This window comes from Podarcis vaucheri, assembly GCF_965113315.1.
Source record: "Podarcis vaucheri genome assembly, chromosome: 8".
NCBI classification, from domain to species: Eukaryota; Metazoa; Chordata; class Lepidosauria; order Squamata; family Lacertidae; genus Podarcis; species Podarcis vaucheri.
This window is the reverse complement of record NC_138766.1, coordinates 70,660,352-70,673,091: the sequence shown is the minus strand read 5'-3', so window position 1 is coordinate 70,673,091 and position 12,740 is coordinate 70,660,352. Positions and strand designations below refer to the sequence as shown.

General features: G+C 39.1%; 1 protein-coding gene across 5 annotated transcripts in view; it reads right to left on the bottom strand.

The window, feature by feature from the left end:
- VPS13B (vacuolar protein sorting 13 homolog B) overlaps window positions 1–12,740 on the bottom strand; it is a 368,427-nt gene that overhangs the window by 324,675 nt on the left and 31,012 nt on the right. For all 5 annotated transcript variants that reach the window (XM_082235378.1, XM_082235375.1, XM_082235376.1 and 2 more), the window contains exons 4-7: window positions 7,438–7,555; window positions 7,060–7,227; window positions 6,468–6,649; window positions 3,612–3,786 (exon numbers count right to left, since the gene is read on the bottom strand). In XM_082235378.1, the coding sequence (XP_082091504.1) occupies window positions 3,612–3,786; window positions 6,468–6,649; window positions 7,060–7,227; window positions 7,438–7,555 (643 nt within the window). The remainder of the gene's footprint in view (window positions 1–3,611; window positions 3,787–6,467; window positions 6,650–7,059; window positions 7,228–7,437; window positions 7,556–12,740) is intronic.

The window sequence follows — 12,740 nt, the reverse complement described above, 5'->3', positions numbered from 1 at the left end:
TGCCCCGGTTTCTGATTTGATCCCAGAATGTCCCACTTTTCCTTAGGGTATCCCTGTTTTCATTGGAGAAATATTGGAGGGTATGGAGTTATCCGACCCCCCCCCCCGAGCTGTCTGAAGGCAATCCTGTATAGGGAAGTGTTTTTTTTAATGTTTAATGTTTTATGTTTTTGTATATGTTGGGAGCTGCCCAGAGTGGCTGGCGCAACCCAGTAATGTATACAGGGTATAAACAGTAAAATTATCATTATGGAAGGGAATGTCCCTATTTTCATGGGAGAAACGTTGGAGGGTATGGACTACACACACAAAAAAGTACTACTGAACACAATAGCCAGCATAATGAAAAACTGCAGAATTAAATTAGCAGCAAATTACAAGACACCCTATACACTCTTCCGTAAGTCATGAAATACATTCCTTGTCAGAATTCTCATAGTGAACTTGAGCGATTCACACTAAACTCTCTTCAGAGGAAACACGGCAAAAAATACTATGTTTTATACCAATTAGAAGTATTTTTTAAAATCCCTGCCTAATTTAGCTGATAACGTTTATTCAGTTTCCAGAGCTGATGAACAGGAAAAGTAAACGAATGAGCTGCAAATGCTTAAAAGGTTCTTTGATATCAAACATCAGGCAAAATCCCTAAACTTATGCAATCAGTGCTTACATGGCTGTTAACACAAGCTGGACCCCGGCCTTGGCAGCATCACCAGCACAGTCTTAACGCAAGGATTAACTGTTCTTGAACTATTTCAAGTATATCATGTCCAAACAGGCCTCCTTCAACAGCAGAAATGTCCCCATTTTATCCCTTTAAAGGTATTGACAACTGTGATTGGCAGGAAAATGCTAGGTTTCATTTATGTCACCTTTTGCTGATGGATAAAGTAATCAAATCCATACCTTCAGAAACCCGTGTGAACTTTTAATTAACTATGGTTTGTAGCAGAGATGTTGCAGAGGAGCCTGGAAAACTGTGGATAGTGTGTGCCATTTTCCCAAATTCACCACAGTTAGGGTATCTTTTTCATCTGGAAGTAGGTTGGGAAGGGGATGGTGGGAATTTAATGCAGACACTTTGGGATTGCGCATTTTGTGATGGGACAGTCAGCAGTCCCGTCCTAATGCTGTAATATCCTGCTTTTCCCCGTCATTTAGATAAAAGGCAGGGTTTATCCTGAACATTTTAGAACAGGTAGAACAGGAGATGGCTTTGGTAGGGGTCCTGTTTTCATTTGAGCCTGAACCAGCATATACACAAACCACAGATACCAGTATAGTGGTACCTCTGGATGCGAACGGGATCCATTCCGGAGCCCCGTTCACACAATGAGCAGAATGCAACCTGCGTCTGCGCATGCGCGGGTCGTGATTCACCGCCTCTGCGCATGCGCACGACACCATTCTGAGCGTCTGCGCATGTGCGAGTGGCGTAACCCGTTCTGTTACTTCCAGGTCGCTGTGGGACGCAACTTGCAAAGATTTAACCCAAAGCGACTTTAACCTGAGGTATGACTGTAGTTCCACTTGAGTGGGAGTGAAGCAGAGTTGGCTTCTTCCCCCTAACATTAACCAATACAATCTAGACACCACAAATCTTATCAAATTAAGCAATTATAATTAATATGAAAATGAAACACTTGAGTAAACATAGAATATGTAGCACAACAAGAAAATATCTACTAACCCCCACCATACAGATACATGCAGCAACTTTTTTGCACACTTTATTAATTCGGGAGAAATGGCACAATCAATTATGCATCTTAATATCTCCTTTGTTATCATTTTTGTTCTACTCATTATTCTATTTCATGAGAAAGGCAGTACAAACAATGCGAAAAGTAAGAGGCTGTACAGGCTGAATGGTATGTGATATGTTGCCTAGGCACAGGTCCTGTCTATACATATTTATATTGGATTTAATATTATAATGTAGGTCATAATAAAAGCAGACAAAGTCTTCAACAACACATTCCTACATGAGTAGCAACAAAAAGTAGATGCTTTTGGCTTTTCTACCCCTGCAGTGAAAGCATTGCTCAGAGCTGTGGTCCAGATGCATATTTTTAAAAGGAAAAAGCTCACATTGTTATATATGGCCTTTCCCCGCAAATAAAACATCGCTATATTAGTCTGAATTAGCTGGTGGTCTCATAGCCGAACATGATAGGAACTGTAGGGATTATTTTTGATTCCTATGTCTAGAGTGACATGGCATATTAATCGGACAAACTGATGCCTCAGGCCATAATTTTTCTGCAAGATGTGTAAACCCTTTAAAAGTACTGTGCCTCCAGAATCTTGTGCTTTTTAAAGAGCCTATAAGAAAGACCAATGAAAATAAAAGCAATGTAAACTGTGAAAGCAGCCAGCCTACCCTAGTTACCGGGACAATGAAATCAAACATATAAGGGCTCCTTACAGCGAGTCAGACCATCTAGGCCAGGATTGTGTTCTCTGACTGGTAGTGCCCCAAGAATCTGTCCCAAGGGATTTCCTCAACCCTCTTCAGTCAGCCCTGAATAGCTTGGGACCAGTTTACTTACAGGATAACTTTACCCCATTATGTGCTCTCTCAACTGCTTCAATCTGCAGAACTGATACAGGTGCCACATAATACTCATTCCACTGCTGTATAAAATCAATCTTTTAGTGTGACGACACCTACACTTTAGAACTCACAGCTTAAGAGGTTTTACTACAATCAAAGGGTATATAAGTTTTGTTAAATAAATTTGGGCTTCTGTATGGGGCTGCAGGGATCGTCATCAAAAACCACCTCCTTCCCCATCCCATTGAGAGATGCTTTCTGTTAGCAGAGGCGGCACCATGGGATACCACACCAATCTGTAACTACATTATTTCTTGCAAATATCTATTTTTTCACACAAAAAATTGCAGGTTGTGGTTAACAACTATGCCTAAATAGTCCTGTTGCATTTTAGATAATTATTAATACTAATGAGGTGCTATAAATAATGAAAAAGAACACTTAGTACTTAGCTTCCGAGGCAAGCTGCTCTATTGACTTATTAAATCAGTTCTTTAGTAAAGTTAGCTGATGTGACTTAAGGGCTGACTACTTCTAAATAAATTAAAATATGGGAATTACAGAATAATTTAGAGTATCAGCTTATCCCAGGTACTTTTAAGGTAAGAATAAGAAAGAATTTTGAACTGTTTACTTCATGGTTTTGGAACATATTTTGAAAATGACTGGTGGCAATCCTTTAGTACAGAGGCCCTCAAAGTCAGTTACAGAGCTCTTTTAACCAACCCAAGAAAAGAATCAAGCCCTTAATACAACACAGATTGCAATCAATTTGAAATATTTTTCATTGCCCTAAAAATAATACACAATGTTATTGTTTGAATGGATTACAAAGTTCCAGTTTAACCTTGGAAAAATTGTTCCATAAAAGACCAAAATGAAATGGTTTATATGGACACTTGTTCTGCCTTCACAATCTTACATATAGCTTCTCTAGGAAGCTAACAGAATAATTACTTGTTATTCAGTTACTCGTTTTGCATTATCTGCACTTGAACTGTAATTTCTCTGATGCTTTTGGAGGATTGTGAACGAATTCAATCTGTCTTACCTGAGATGTGCCCCAAAACATCCTTAGTGTGACAAACCAAGTCTTCATTTTCTCCATCTTTAAAGTTGCCTATTTCTCCATAGTAGAGTGAAATTCCAAGTTGCATTATTCGAATAAACATAGGAAGTTGTTGATCAGTAATGGAGAGCTTCAGGGTTTCTACTAAAGTGTGGATCTGCAAGTACAGAGAAAAGCCTTGAGTTGGATCTGAAGAAATGTAGAGCTGAGAGAGGCCCCCTAGGGTAATCTGGCCCAATTCCCTTCAATACATGAAAGGAAGAATGAATGGAACTCCAATTCTGCAACAATGGATCCTCTGGAACAGCGTAAGTTGCAGTAGGACAGGGAAATTATCAGAATTCAGCTGAACTGCCTTGCACAAGCAGTAGTGCCTTTTTCCTGCAGTCTTAAATGGCAACCCGTGCATAATAAGGGATAAATTCTGTTGAGCACAGTCAGATTTAAACATGCATATAGGACCAGGCTCCACATAAGCAACAAGAGACAAAATTCAGATTTTAAAAGTAAATGTTAATATACATCTAAGGCAAATGAAGATTGTAATTATGAAGTATGTTAAACATGGTGTTAATTTCATTTTTAATGACAGATTTTCCAGGGTACCCTGATGAGGAACTGTGGCCACCAACAGAGATAACCAGGCAAGTTATTTATAAACGTAATTATAATTATGCTCACACTAATCTATGTTCCCTGGCATGCTTTTTATGGTAACTCAGAATTCATTAAAAACCATCTATATAAGTAATGAAGGAATAGAAAACACAGAATTCCTTATTAGAACCACAGCACCAATTGACATTAGTGAAGACTGTGTCAAAATTTCCATTATATGCTGTCAGAAGTTTGTGATTCTGCCATTAAAATATCCCCTCTGCTAAAACCTGGCATGAAAGTTAATGATCAAGCCCACAACTGAACTTCATTCCTCGATCAAAAACAAAAATTTGGCAAACTTTAAGATTCAGAGAGAGAGAAGGCCAAGATTTAATATTCTGCTTACCTACAATAGCCGCATAGTACCACAGTGAAGTGCATTTAGCATGTCAGAGTTTATTATGATTAATAGAAGACAAGAACCTGTTTATGTTTCAGAAGCTGCTGAGCACAAATATCTCAAAATGACTTTAGCTGTCATCTCTTTCCATCTAGTGTTACTGTATGCATAGCAAAGTTGTAGACAAGTTGAGAAAATATCAATTCCAGAATCTGACAAGTAATTTTGTCTACAGTGCTTGTCATAGACTTTAGGACAGGTGTGGGGAACTCAGGCTGGAGGCTGAGTGCCTGGTCCTTGATACTCTAACCAGTCAACACTGCTCCCTAGGCAGCTTCATTCCCTCCTTGAGTGTTTTTGCCAGGCTGGAATGTGTCATTGAGCTGTGATAATGGTTCTTGCCTGCCAAAATGAAGCCCCAGAAAGTTGCTCGTGAGGCAATGCAGCCCTTGACTGCACAAGGTTCCCTATCCCCGTTTTAGTACAGTGGTACCTTGGGTTACAGACGCTTCAGGTTACAGACGCTTCAGGTTACAGACTCCGCTAACCCAGAAATAGTACCTCGGGTTAAGAACTTTGCTTCAGGATGAGAACAGAAATCGTGCTCTGGAGGCACAGCAGCAGCGGGAGGACCTATTAGCCAAAGTGTTGCTTCAGGTTAAGAACAGTTTCAGGTTAAGAACGGACCTCCAGAATGAATTTTCTTAACCCGAGGTACCACTGTATTTAGAAACTAAAGCATGCAGTGCAAACTGTGAAGATCTAAAACAGGCATAGGCAAATTCCGGCCCTCCATATGTTTGGGACTACAATTCCCATCATCCCCTAGCTAACAGGACCAGTGGTCAGGGATGATGGGAATTGTAGTCCCAAACATTTGGAGGGCCGGAGTTTGCCTATGCCTGATCTAAGAGAACATTAAGCTCGGATAAATGCCACAGAGAATGCCAGATTGATAGCTGTATTGATTAGAAAGAGCCATATAGATCCTGAACCACTCTGGATATCTGCTTCCAATCCTTGGCTTAGAAACAGGAGAAAGTTTGTTGCAGTTAAACAAACTGAAACTAAACTGAATAGCTTTAAGTACCTAATAATGAATTGTTAGTCTGAATTAAGACCCTACAGCCACATGCTACTGGATAAATGTATGTGCAAAACAACTCCTATACGGCATCTGGCATCAATAGTATCAGGATAATTAGCTGCACACAGGGACAGATAAACTACAGTACTCATGGACACATCTGGAAACATGTTCAGAACAGACAATACTTCGCTTTCTCAATCTAATTTCAAAAATTCACAAAACATCCCCAGTACATGGTGTTATGTGCTTTCAGATTGCTCTGGCACCACTGTTCCCACATACAGTATGTGCATTCTCTCTTGAAGTAGATTAGAATACACAAACTCATTAAAGACTATTAAGTACCTTGAATTACATCATAATATTTTTGAATTCTCACTTATCTATTACCCCAGTCAGCCTTTTTATTATCCATACAAGTTCCAGAATTAAGTATCCTTAAGCTCACACTATGAAGAAGTAGCTAAATTAAGTAAGATGAATTAGCTACACTAATGCTAGAAGCTGTATCTCAAAAAATGTATAAAATGATTGAAGTAACCCACTAACAGCCAAACTACTCTTCCTGGGACACAAAGTCCTGCTATGGCTATAGCCACCCAATGTTCACATCTGGAGGCTCAGAAATGAGTGCCAAAGGCAGAGCAGAAATTAATCTGTTTTAGGTGGTCGATTTTCATTTTTCTTAGGAGTACATGGTGAAAAACAATTCATACATCAAATTTAAAAGATCTAGAAAAGTACTTACTTTAATAGTGGATGGCATCTTAGAATTAAGATTATCGTAAGTGAAATGTAGACGAGTTCTGAACGAACACTTGTAAAGCAGGGGATCTTGATAAAATTCAATCTTGCCACTAGCGTTCCTTTTGTCTAGGCAAACCGTGCAGTCGGAAAAATTGATCACCTTCCTTAGGACCAAATCAGTTGCTTTCAAAAGGAAGAAAAATGTTGCTCAGTTCTTAGCAAATAACGCAAAGTAAATATGCAAACGCTCATATTTATTTCGCACTACTTAATACATAGAAACATTTTTAAAGGACCCTTCACAAGTTTAACATATCGAAGTTTTATTCGAAACGCTGGAGAGACTGCAGGAGTGAGGAAGTTCCAAATGCTGCCTACTTGGTGTCTGCTTCAAGTCTGTGCAGAATCTGAAAAGCTTGAAGCTATACAATGCATCGTGTTGTAAGAACACAATGAGGAAACTCAGAGAATAAAGCTCACCTCTAAAATAGATCAATATTTGTCTCTCTGATCGCTATTTCTGCAAAATTATTTTAGAACATTATCTTAAAAAAAATGTACAATGTCATTTAAAAACTCAATAGTCTGCTTACCAGATATGTCCATGAACGCTCGATCCCAAAATTCATCCACGGTGTAACATTCTGCTGAAGTGATATTGACTGACAGAACGATGTCATCCTCCACGTATTTGAGTATGAGATTATTGATGACAATGTTGACATTGTTTATAACCCGCCAGATCAAACTCTGTACATAGCCTAAAAAGAAATCATGGTTTTATTAAACCCTTTGCTTGGGAACCTTACCAAGAAGTTACCAAATACAGGAAAAAATAAAATTGCCAGTTGAAGAGATATCAAGTGTTTAAATAAAACAAAACATCAGGCTTCCTGAGCTTCAAGCAAACTAACAACCGCCAAAAGAACAGAGTCCTAAAAATAGCTATATTATTTTTTATCACAAAGTACCTGGTGGTAAATCTGGGTCAGGAGTAGTCTGTTGAATTCTTCTTGGTTTCACTGCTGCTTTTGCACTTTCCGTGGTACTACGATTTGTTGAACTTGAACCACAGCTTTCATGATCATCCTATAAAAGTTAACAAATGTTCATACTGAATCCACAATGGCCAAAAAAAATAGTGGGGGGGGGGTTTATTTTTTAAAAAAGAAAATAAAGAATAAAAAACAGTTTGCTAGTGAAAAGTAACAAAGGTAAGAAAGATACAAACTAATTAAATATGTAATAGGGGAAGGAATGAACAGCAGAATGGATAAGTTGAGGTCTAATAGGTCTAATACCTTAGAAACAAAAGCTGTTGACCACAAGATAATGAAAACAAACAAAAGTGCTAACAATTTGACAACTGTGCTCTATAATTGCTTATCCCATTTTAAACATTCTATAATGGTTGGATTGGTGGGCAGAACAGTTTCAAAGAACCATATATGCATGCTCAGAGGGGGTTATGGCTTAAATTTCTCAGTCTACAATTATACAACTGCCACAATGGCCGTTTGTACTTGTTCACAACAATACGAAAGGATACTACATCTGTACAGTGTAAGATGCCTAGAATTCTCCCTTTCAACGGAAATATCTCTTTTTAATATAAAATTATTTAATGTAATAAACAAAGAACCTTGGTATTTTGACACCTCTTTCAATTCTTTGTATTTGTTGATGCAAAAAAGTCATTTATGCAGTGCTATTTTTCTAGAAAAAGAGGAGCTCAGAACTCACCATGAATGACTCCCTCGTTCTCTTAGAATGTCAATGGCGCCCACCTGAGTGGTGCCAGAACTGAGTTCCTGTGAGTTCCAGCTGAAAAAAGCCCTGCATTTATGTCTATCTCTATTTAATTAATATTTGAATAATGTGGGATTCAAAAGGAGTATCTTAAGGTTATCAAATTCTGGCCCTGTTTGCACATCATAGGAAGCCATAGCGTAAAATACATTATAGTTTACCATGCAAGAGCAGCATACAAGTGCATGCTGCTCAAAGTATAGCCATGCCACACCTACTTTTGCCAAACCAGGAGAAAACTAACCGCAGCACTAGCTTAGCGTTCTGTGCAAAAAAGCATTTGCGCTTTGTTTCTCTCAAAGCAATCCATGAGAGGCAGCTAAGGTTTGTCCTTGACCTCCTTTTGTGGTTTGTTTGGGAGAGAAAGAAATCAAAAGTGCTGGCTTCTACGGAACGCTGTAGTAGCACTCTGACCCACAGCCCTAATAAGGCGCAGCACAGATCCCAATTTAATATGTGAGACTGTCTTCCCACAAACCATGCACATCTGCCCCAAACTGGATGTCATATGTGGGGCAAGCACAGATGTGGCTGTCAACAGAAAATCAAAAGCCTCAAGCCGTGCTCCTGATGGTTCACTGGCAAAGAAGACTTGCTGTCATGGCTGATCAGCTGACTGGCAGTGAGAACAAGACTGCTGGGTAGCACAGCTGACCTCTGCCCAAAGAGGGCTTGAAGTCACCAACTATCAGCTAAGAGGCAGCAATTCCAAGCCCACTGGGTCAGCCGTGCAACCAAGATTCCCATGAAGAACTCAGTCGCACAGCCGATCCCTGCAGAAAGCAGAATTGAGTCACCACCACAGACGGTAACTTCAAGCCTTGCTTGGCTTGGCTTTTCTTCTATAGCACAGCTTGCCACCTGGCAAAACGGGACCCACTAGCCAGATCTACTTTCCCACCTGTTTTAGATGTTGCCTCATGTGACATGCAAACCAAGTTATGCTTGTTCTTATCAACATGGGAGGGGGGGAATCACCCCAAAGCGAAGTTCTCAAAATATTATTTTTTAAGTGAACAACAGCTAATGATATCTTTAACACAATATGTAAACCCTAATTATTACAAGGCAACTCATGTGGCCATGACCTTACAAGAACTATTTTGCTATTTAGACCTTTTATGTCAAAGAAATCTGCAGTCATACATATTTCTGCTCAATGTTAACTCTGAAAACACACAATTAATTTTTGAAACATATGTGGCTGCTCACAAGCCCAGAAATAAAACATGTTCATTAAAAGTTCCAAGTTAACTGCCAAAACCAGCATAATTATGAAAATATTTAACACTGGGACCAACTGAAATCACATACTGCATAGATTACACTGATGTCATGACACACTTCCCAGCCAAAATGCACTAAAACTACTACAGTCTAATAAATCTAGGTCACAGCATATGACAAACATTTTAAAGTTTAGGAAATGTAAATGATATTTTCCCATTTTATTAGCTTGAATTCAAATAGAGGATTTCATAAAAGAAAAGGTTTCAATAACTGCAGGAATTATTCCAAAAAAACTTTAGTTGTGATTGTAGGTGCCTAAATCTGAAAGAACTCTAAATACTTTTTCCTATAATCATTTCACAATCCACCTCTCTCATATTTACTTTTGCCGAGTTTCCCCCTGTAACTATGGCATTCGTGATGAAGCAGGGTTTTTTTTAAAAAAAAAACCCAGACAAACTTTAATTTTATAAATATTTAAAAATCTTTTTGCGTTGACACTTCTGGGACTGCCACCTGATGAAAGGTGGCTAGTAAGTAAAATGGAAGGTTTCTTTGTCTGCATGACTATTATTGGAAATATAGAGAAGATAAAGGGGATGTCAGTGCTTCCAGTATTTGAGGAATAGCTCACGAAGGAGAAAAGCTGGTTTCCCAGGTGAATAATCCTACTTTCCCCACTATTTATTTACATATATTACGCTTGTATATATTTACATATATATTATAAACATACAATATACCGTATTTTTCCATGTATAAGAAGATGCTTTTTGCTAAAAAAAATTAGGCAAAAATTGAGTGTCGTCTTATACATGGATAATGAATGCAGAGGGGGGGAACGTGCGATTAATGGCAGCAGCAAGCAGGAGATTGGCAGCAACGACTGGGCGGGTGATTGGTGGCTGCAGCAAGGCCTGCTGGTGACTGGCTGCGGCAATTGGGCAGGCAACTGGCAGCTGTGGCAAGGCGGGGAGGCGATTGGCGGCTGCGGCAAATGAGCGGGGGGCTGTTGGTGGCGGTGAGCAAGCAGACATTTGGCGGCTGCAGCGAGGTATGCGACTGGCAGTAGCGGGCAGGCAGGTGAGCAATTGGTAGAAGTGACCTCTCCCACCCCCCAAAAGAAGCTAAACAACTTAATTTCTTAATTTTGGGTTTAAAAAAGGGGGGTTGTCTTATACATAGGGGCATCTTATACACATTAAAATATGGTAACACTGTATATTTTATATATATATTTATTTGTTTCTGCAACTCCAAAGTGCTCTCCTGAGACAGATGTCAGTGAATAAGGGTCAGGGGCTGCAAGTTGATCTGATGACAATATGCCAGCTAACTTAGTGTTATGTCCACACATGCATCTTATCCTGCATTTCTTAGCACAGGTCCCAATAAGTTTCTGCAATCATTCTGTAGATTCGAGGCAGGAGCAGGAAAAACAGCAATATATATGCATTAAAGAACCAACCCCTCTTCATATACCCTTTCTCTTTCCTATTGCATCCTCTATGATTATTCCCCTCCTCCATGTTTCCTGAGACAGAAAGTGGTTTCAATAAGGGAAGGGCAACCAATGGGCTGTATCCTCACTGGATCAATTTGGCCTAAGATCCAAAGGGCCTCAATCCCAAGTTGATAGAGCCAGGCCTTGGTACTTCCTTCATAAGTCGTAAGCAGAGACAAGTAGCATTTTTAAGTGGCTTAACATTAAATAAAATGTCCTGGATTACATACAAATCAAATAACTGAAAACAAGATTATTTCTGCTCAGTTGCTGCCAAAAATAACACCAAAAGCTAAGGCACACTAATGAAAACATAGACATTTGGAAAAATAATCATCAGTACTTTAAAAGGCTTAAACATTTTGATGCTATGCTAAAAAATATAAATCACAAGGAGGCACATTAAATACACCAATTTCAAATAGCACTGTCCCATGAATACAGATCAGCATCAAGTGAAATAAAGATGTAATGTCATTAAAGTTTAGAAGCTGGTCCCAGGGTCATGAATTCACTTCTGCAACCCCTATCCACCCCCACAGGAATTTCCTCCCACTGTCCTTAGCCATGGTCCATCATGGTTTGCACCAGCATGAACCATGTTTAATACAAACCCAGGGGATGCACACCCCATTTAATATCTGAAACTCTGGTTTCAAACTGGTTTTTACTAGTGCAATAAGTGCTCCTAGGTTTTGTTTATTAAAAAAGTAAACGGAAGCATCAAGTCCAATCCTGTAATCCTGGCAATGCTTCACCATTAGAATGAGCTGCATTTGAAAAAAGGAGTCCTGTGCATGTTTATTTGGAAGTAAGTTCTAATTTCTCCAGTGTAGCTTACTTCTTAGGAGTTGTGTTTAGAATTGCCAAGCAAACACTTTTATAGCATGAATGTTCACAGGCTAAGGCTAGAGTTTACTTCTAGATGCAGATTTTCCCTGATTGTATCACTGAAACTCTCTGTCCATGCAACTTAGAAAAGCTATATTGCATTGTAGCTTGAATCAACTATATTTCCATTTATTAACATTCATTACAGCAAACATTTTTATTTAAAACAAATCAATGTAGAGCTCTTTTCAAAAAGGGGTGAATGGGAGAAATCCTCTGTATTCTACCTTAATTCATGCTACACTTTCCCCACGTTACTTGTGACTGTATCAAAAAAGGAACAAAAATGTTGTTCAGTATTTTAACTTGTGTAAAACATGTGGAGGGCTTATTTGGGGGGGCAGAAGGAAAAATAGTTGTACAATCGGAAAGGGGAAAACCATGTCAAAAGCGGTGGAAATAATAAAAAGTTTTGTTTAAAAATATCAACAGTTACATCACTTCATTCAATGAATATCTGTGTTAATAAATTCATGTAATGTTGTGCTATTATGGTGGGACTGGACGTTACAAGCTGACCTGCAGAAACCAACACTTGCTTACCAAGCCTAGCCAACATTTGTAGCCATCTGGCTGAAAGCTTACTGTGCTGTGCTTGTTCAGTTTTTTGAGGTGTGGCAAAAGCACTGAGATAAGAACCTGAGCCAATTCCCTCAGACTTTTCTGACATAAGTTGATGGTCAGATATTTAGCCATCCTTATAACCTTTCTCTGAATATGTTTCAGTTCGCCAATATACTTCTGGAATTGTGTCAGTCAAGCAAAATAGGAGTTTGGGGAGGGTTCAGTGGGGTTCACTGGGGAGGAGGAGCCAGGAAAACACAGTTGCATTAGATAAGT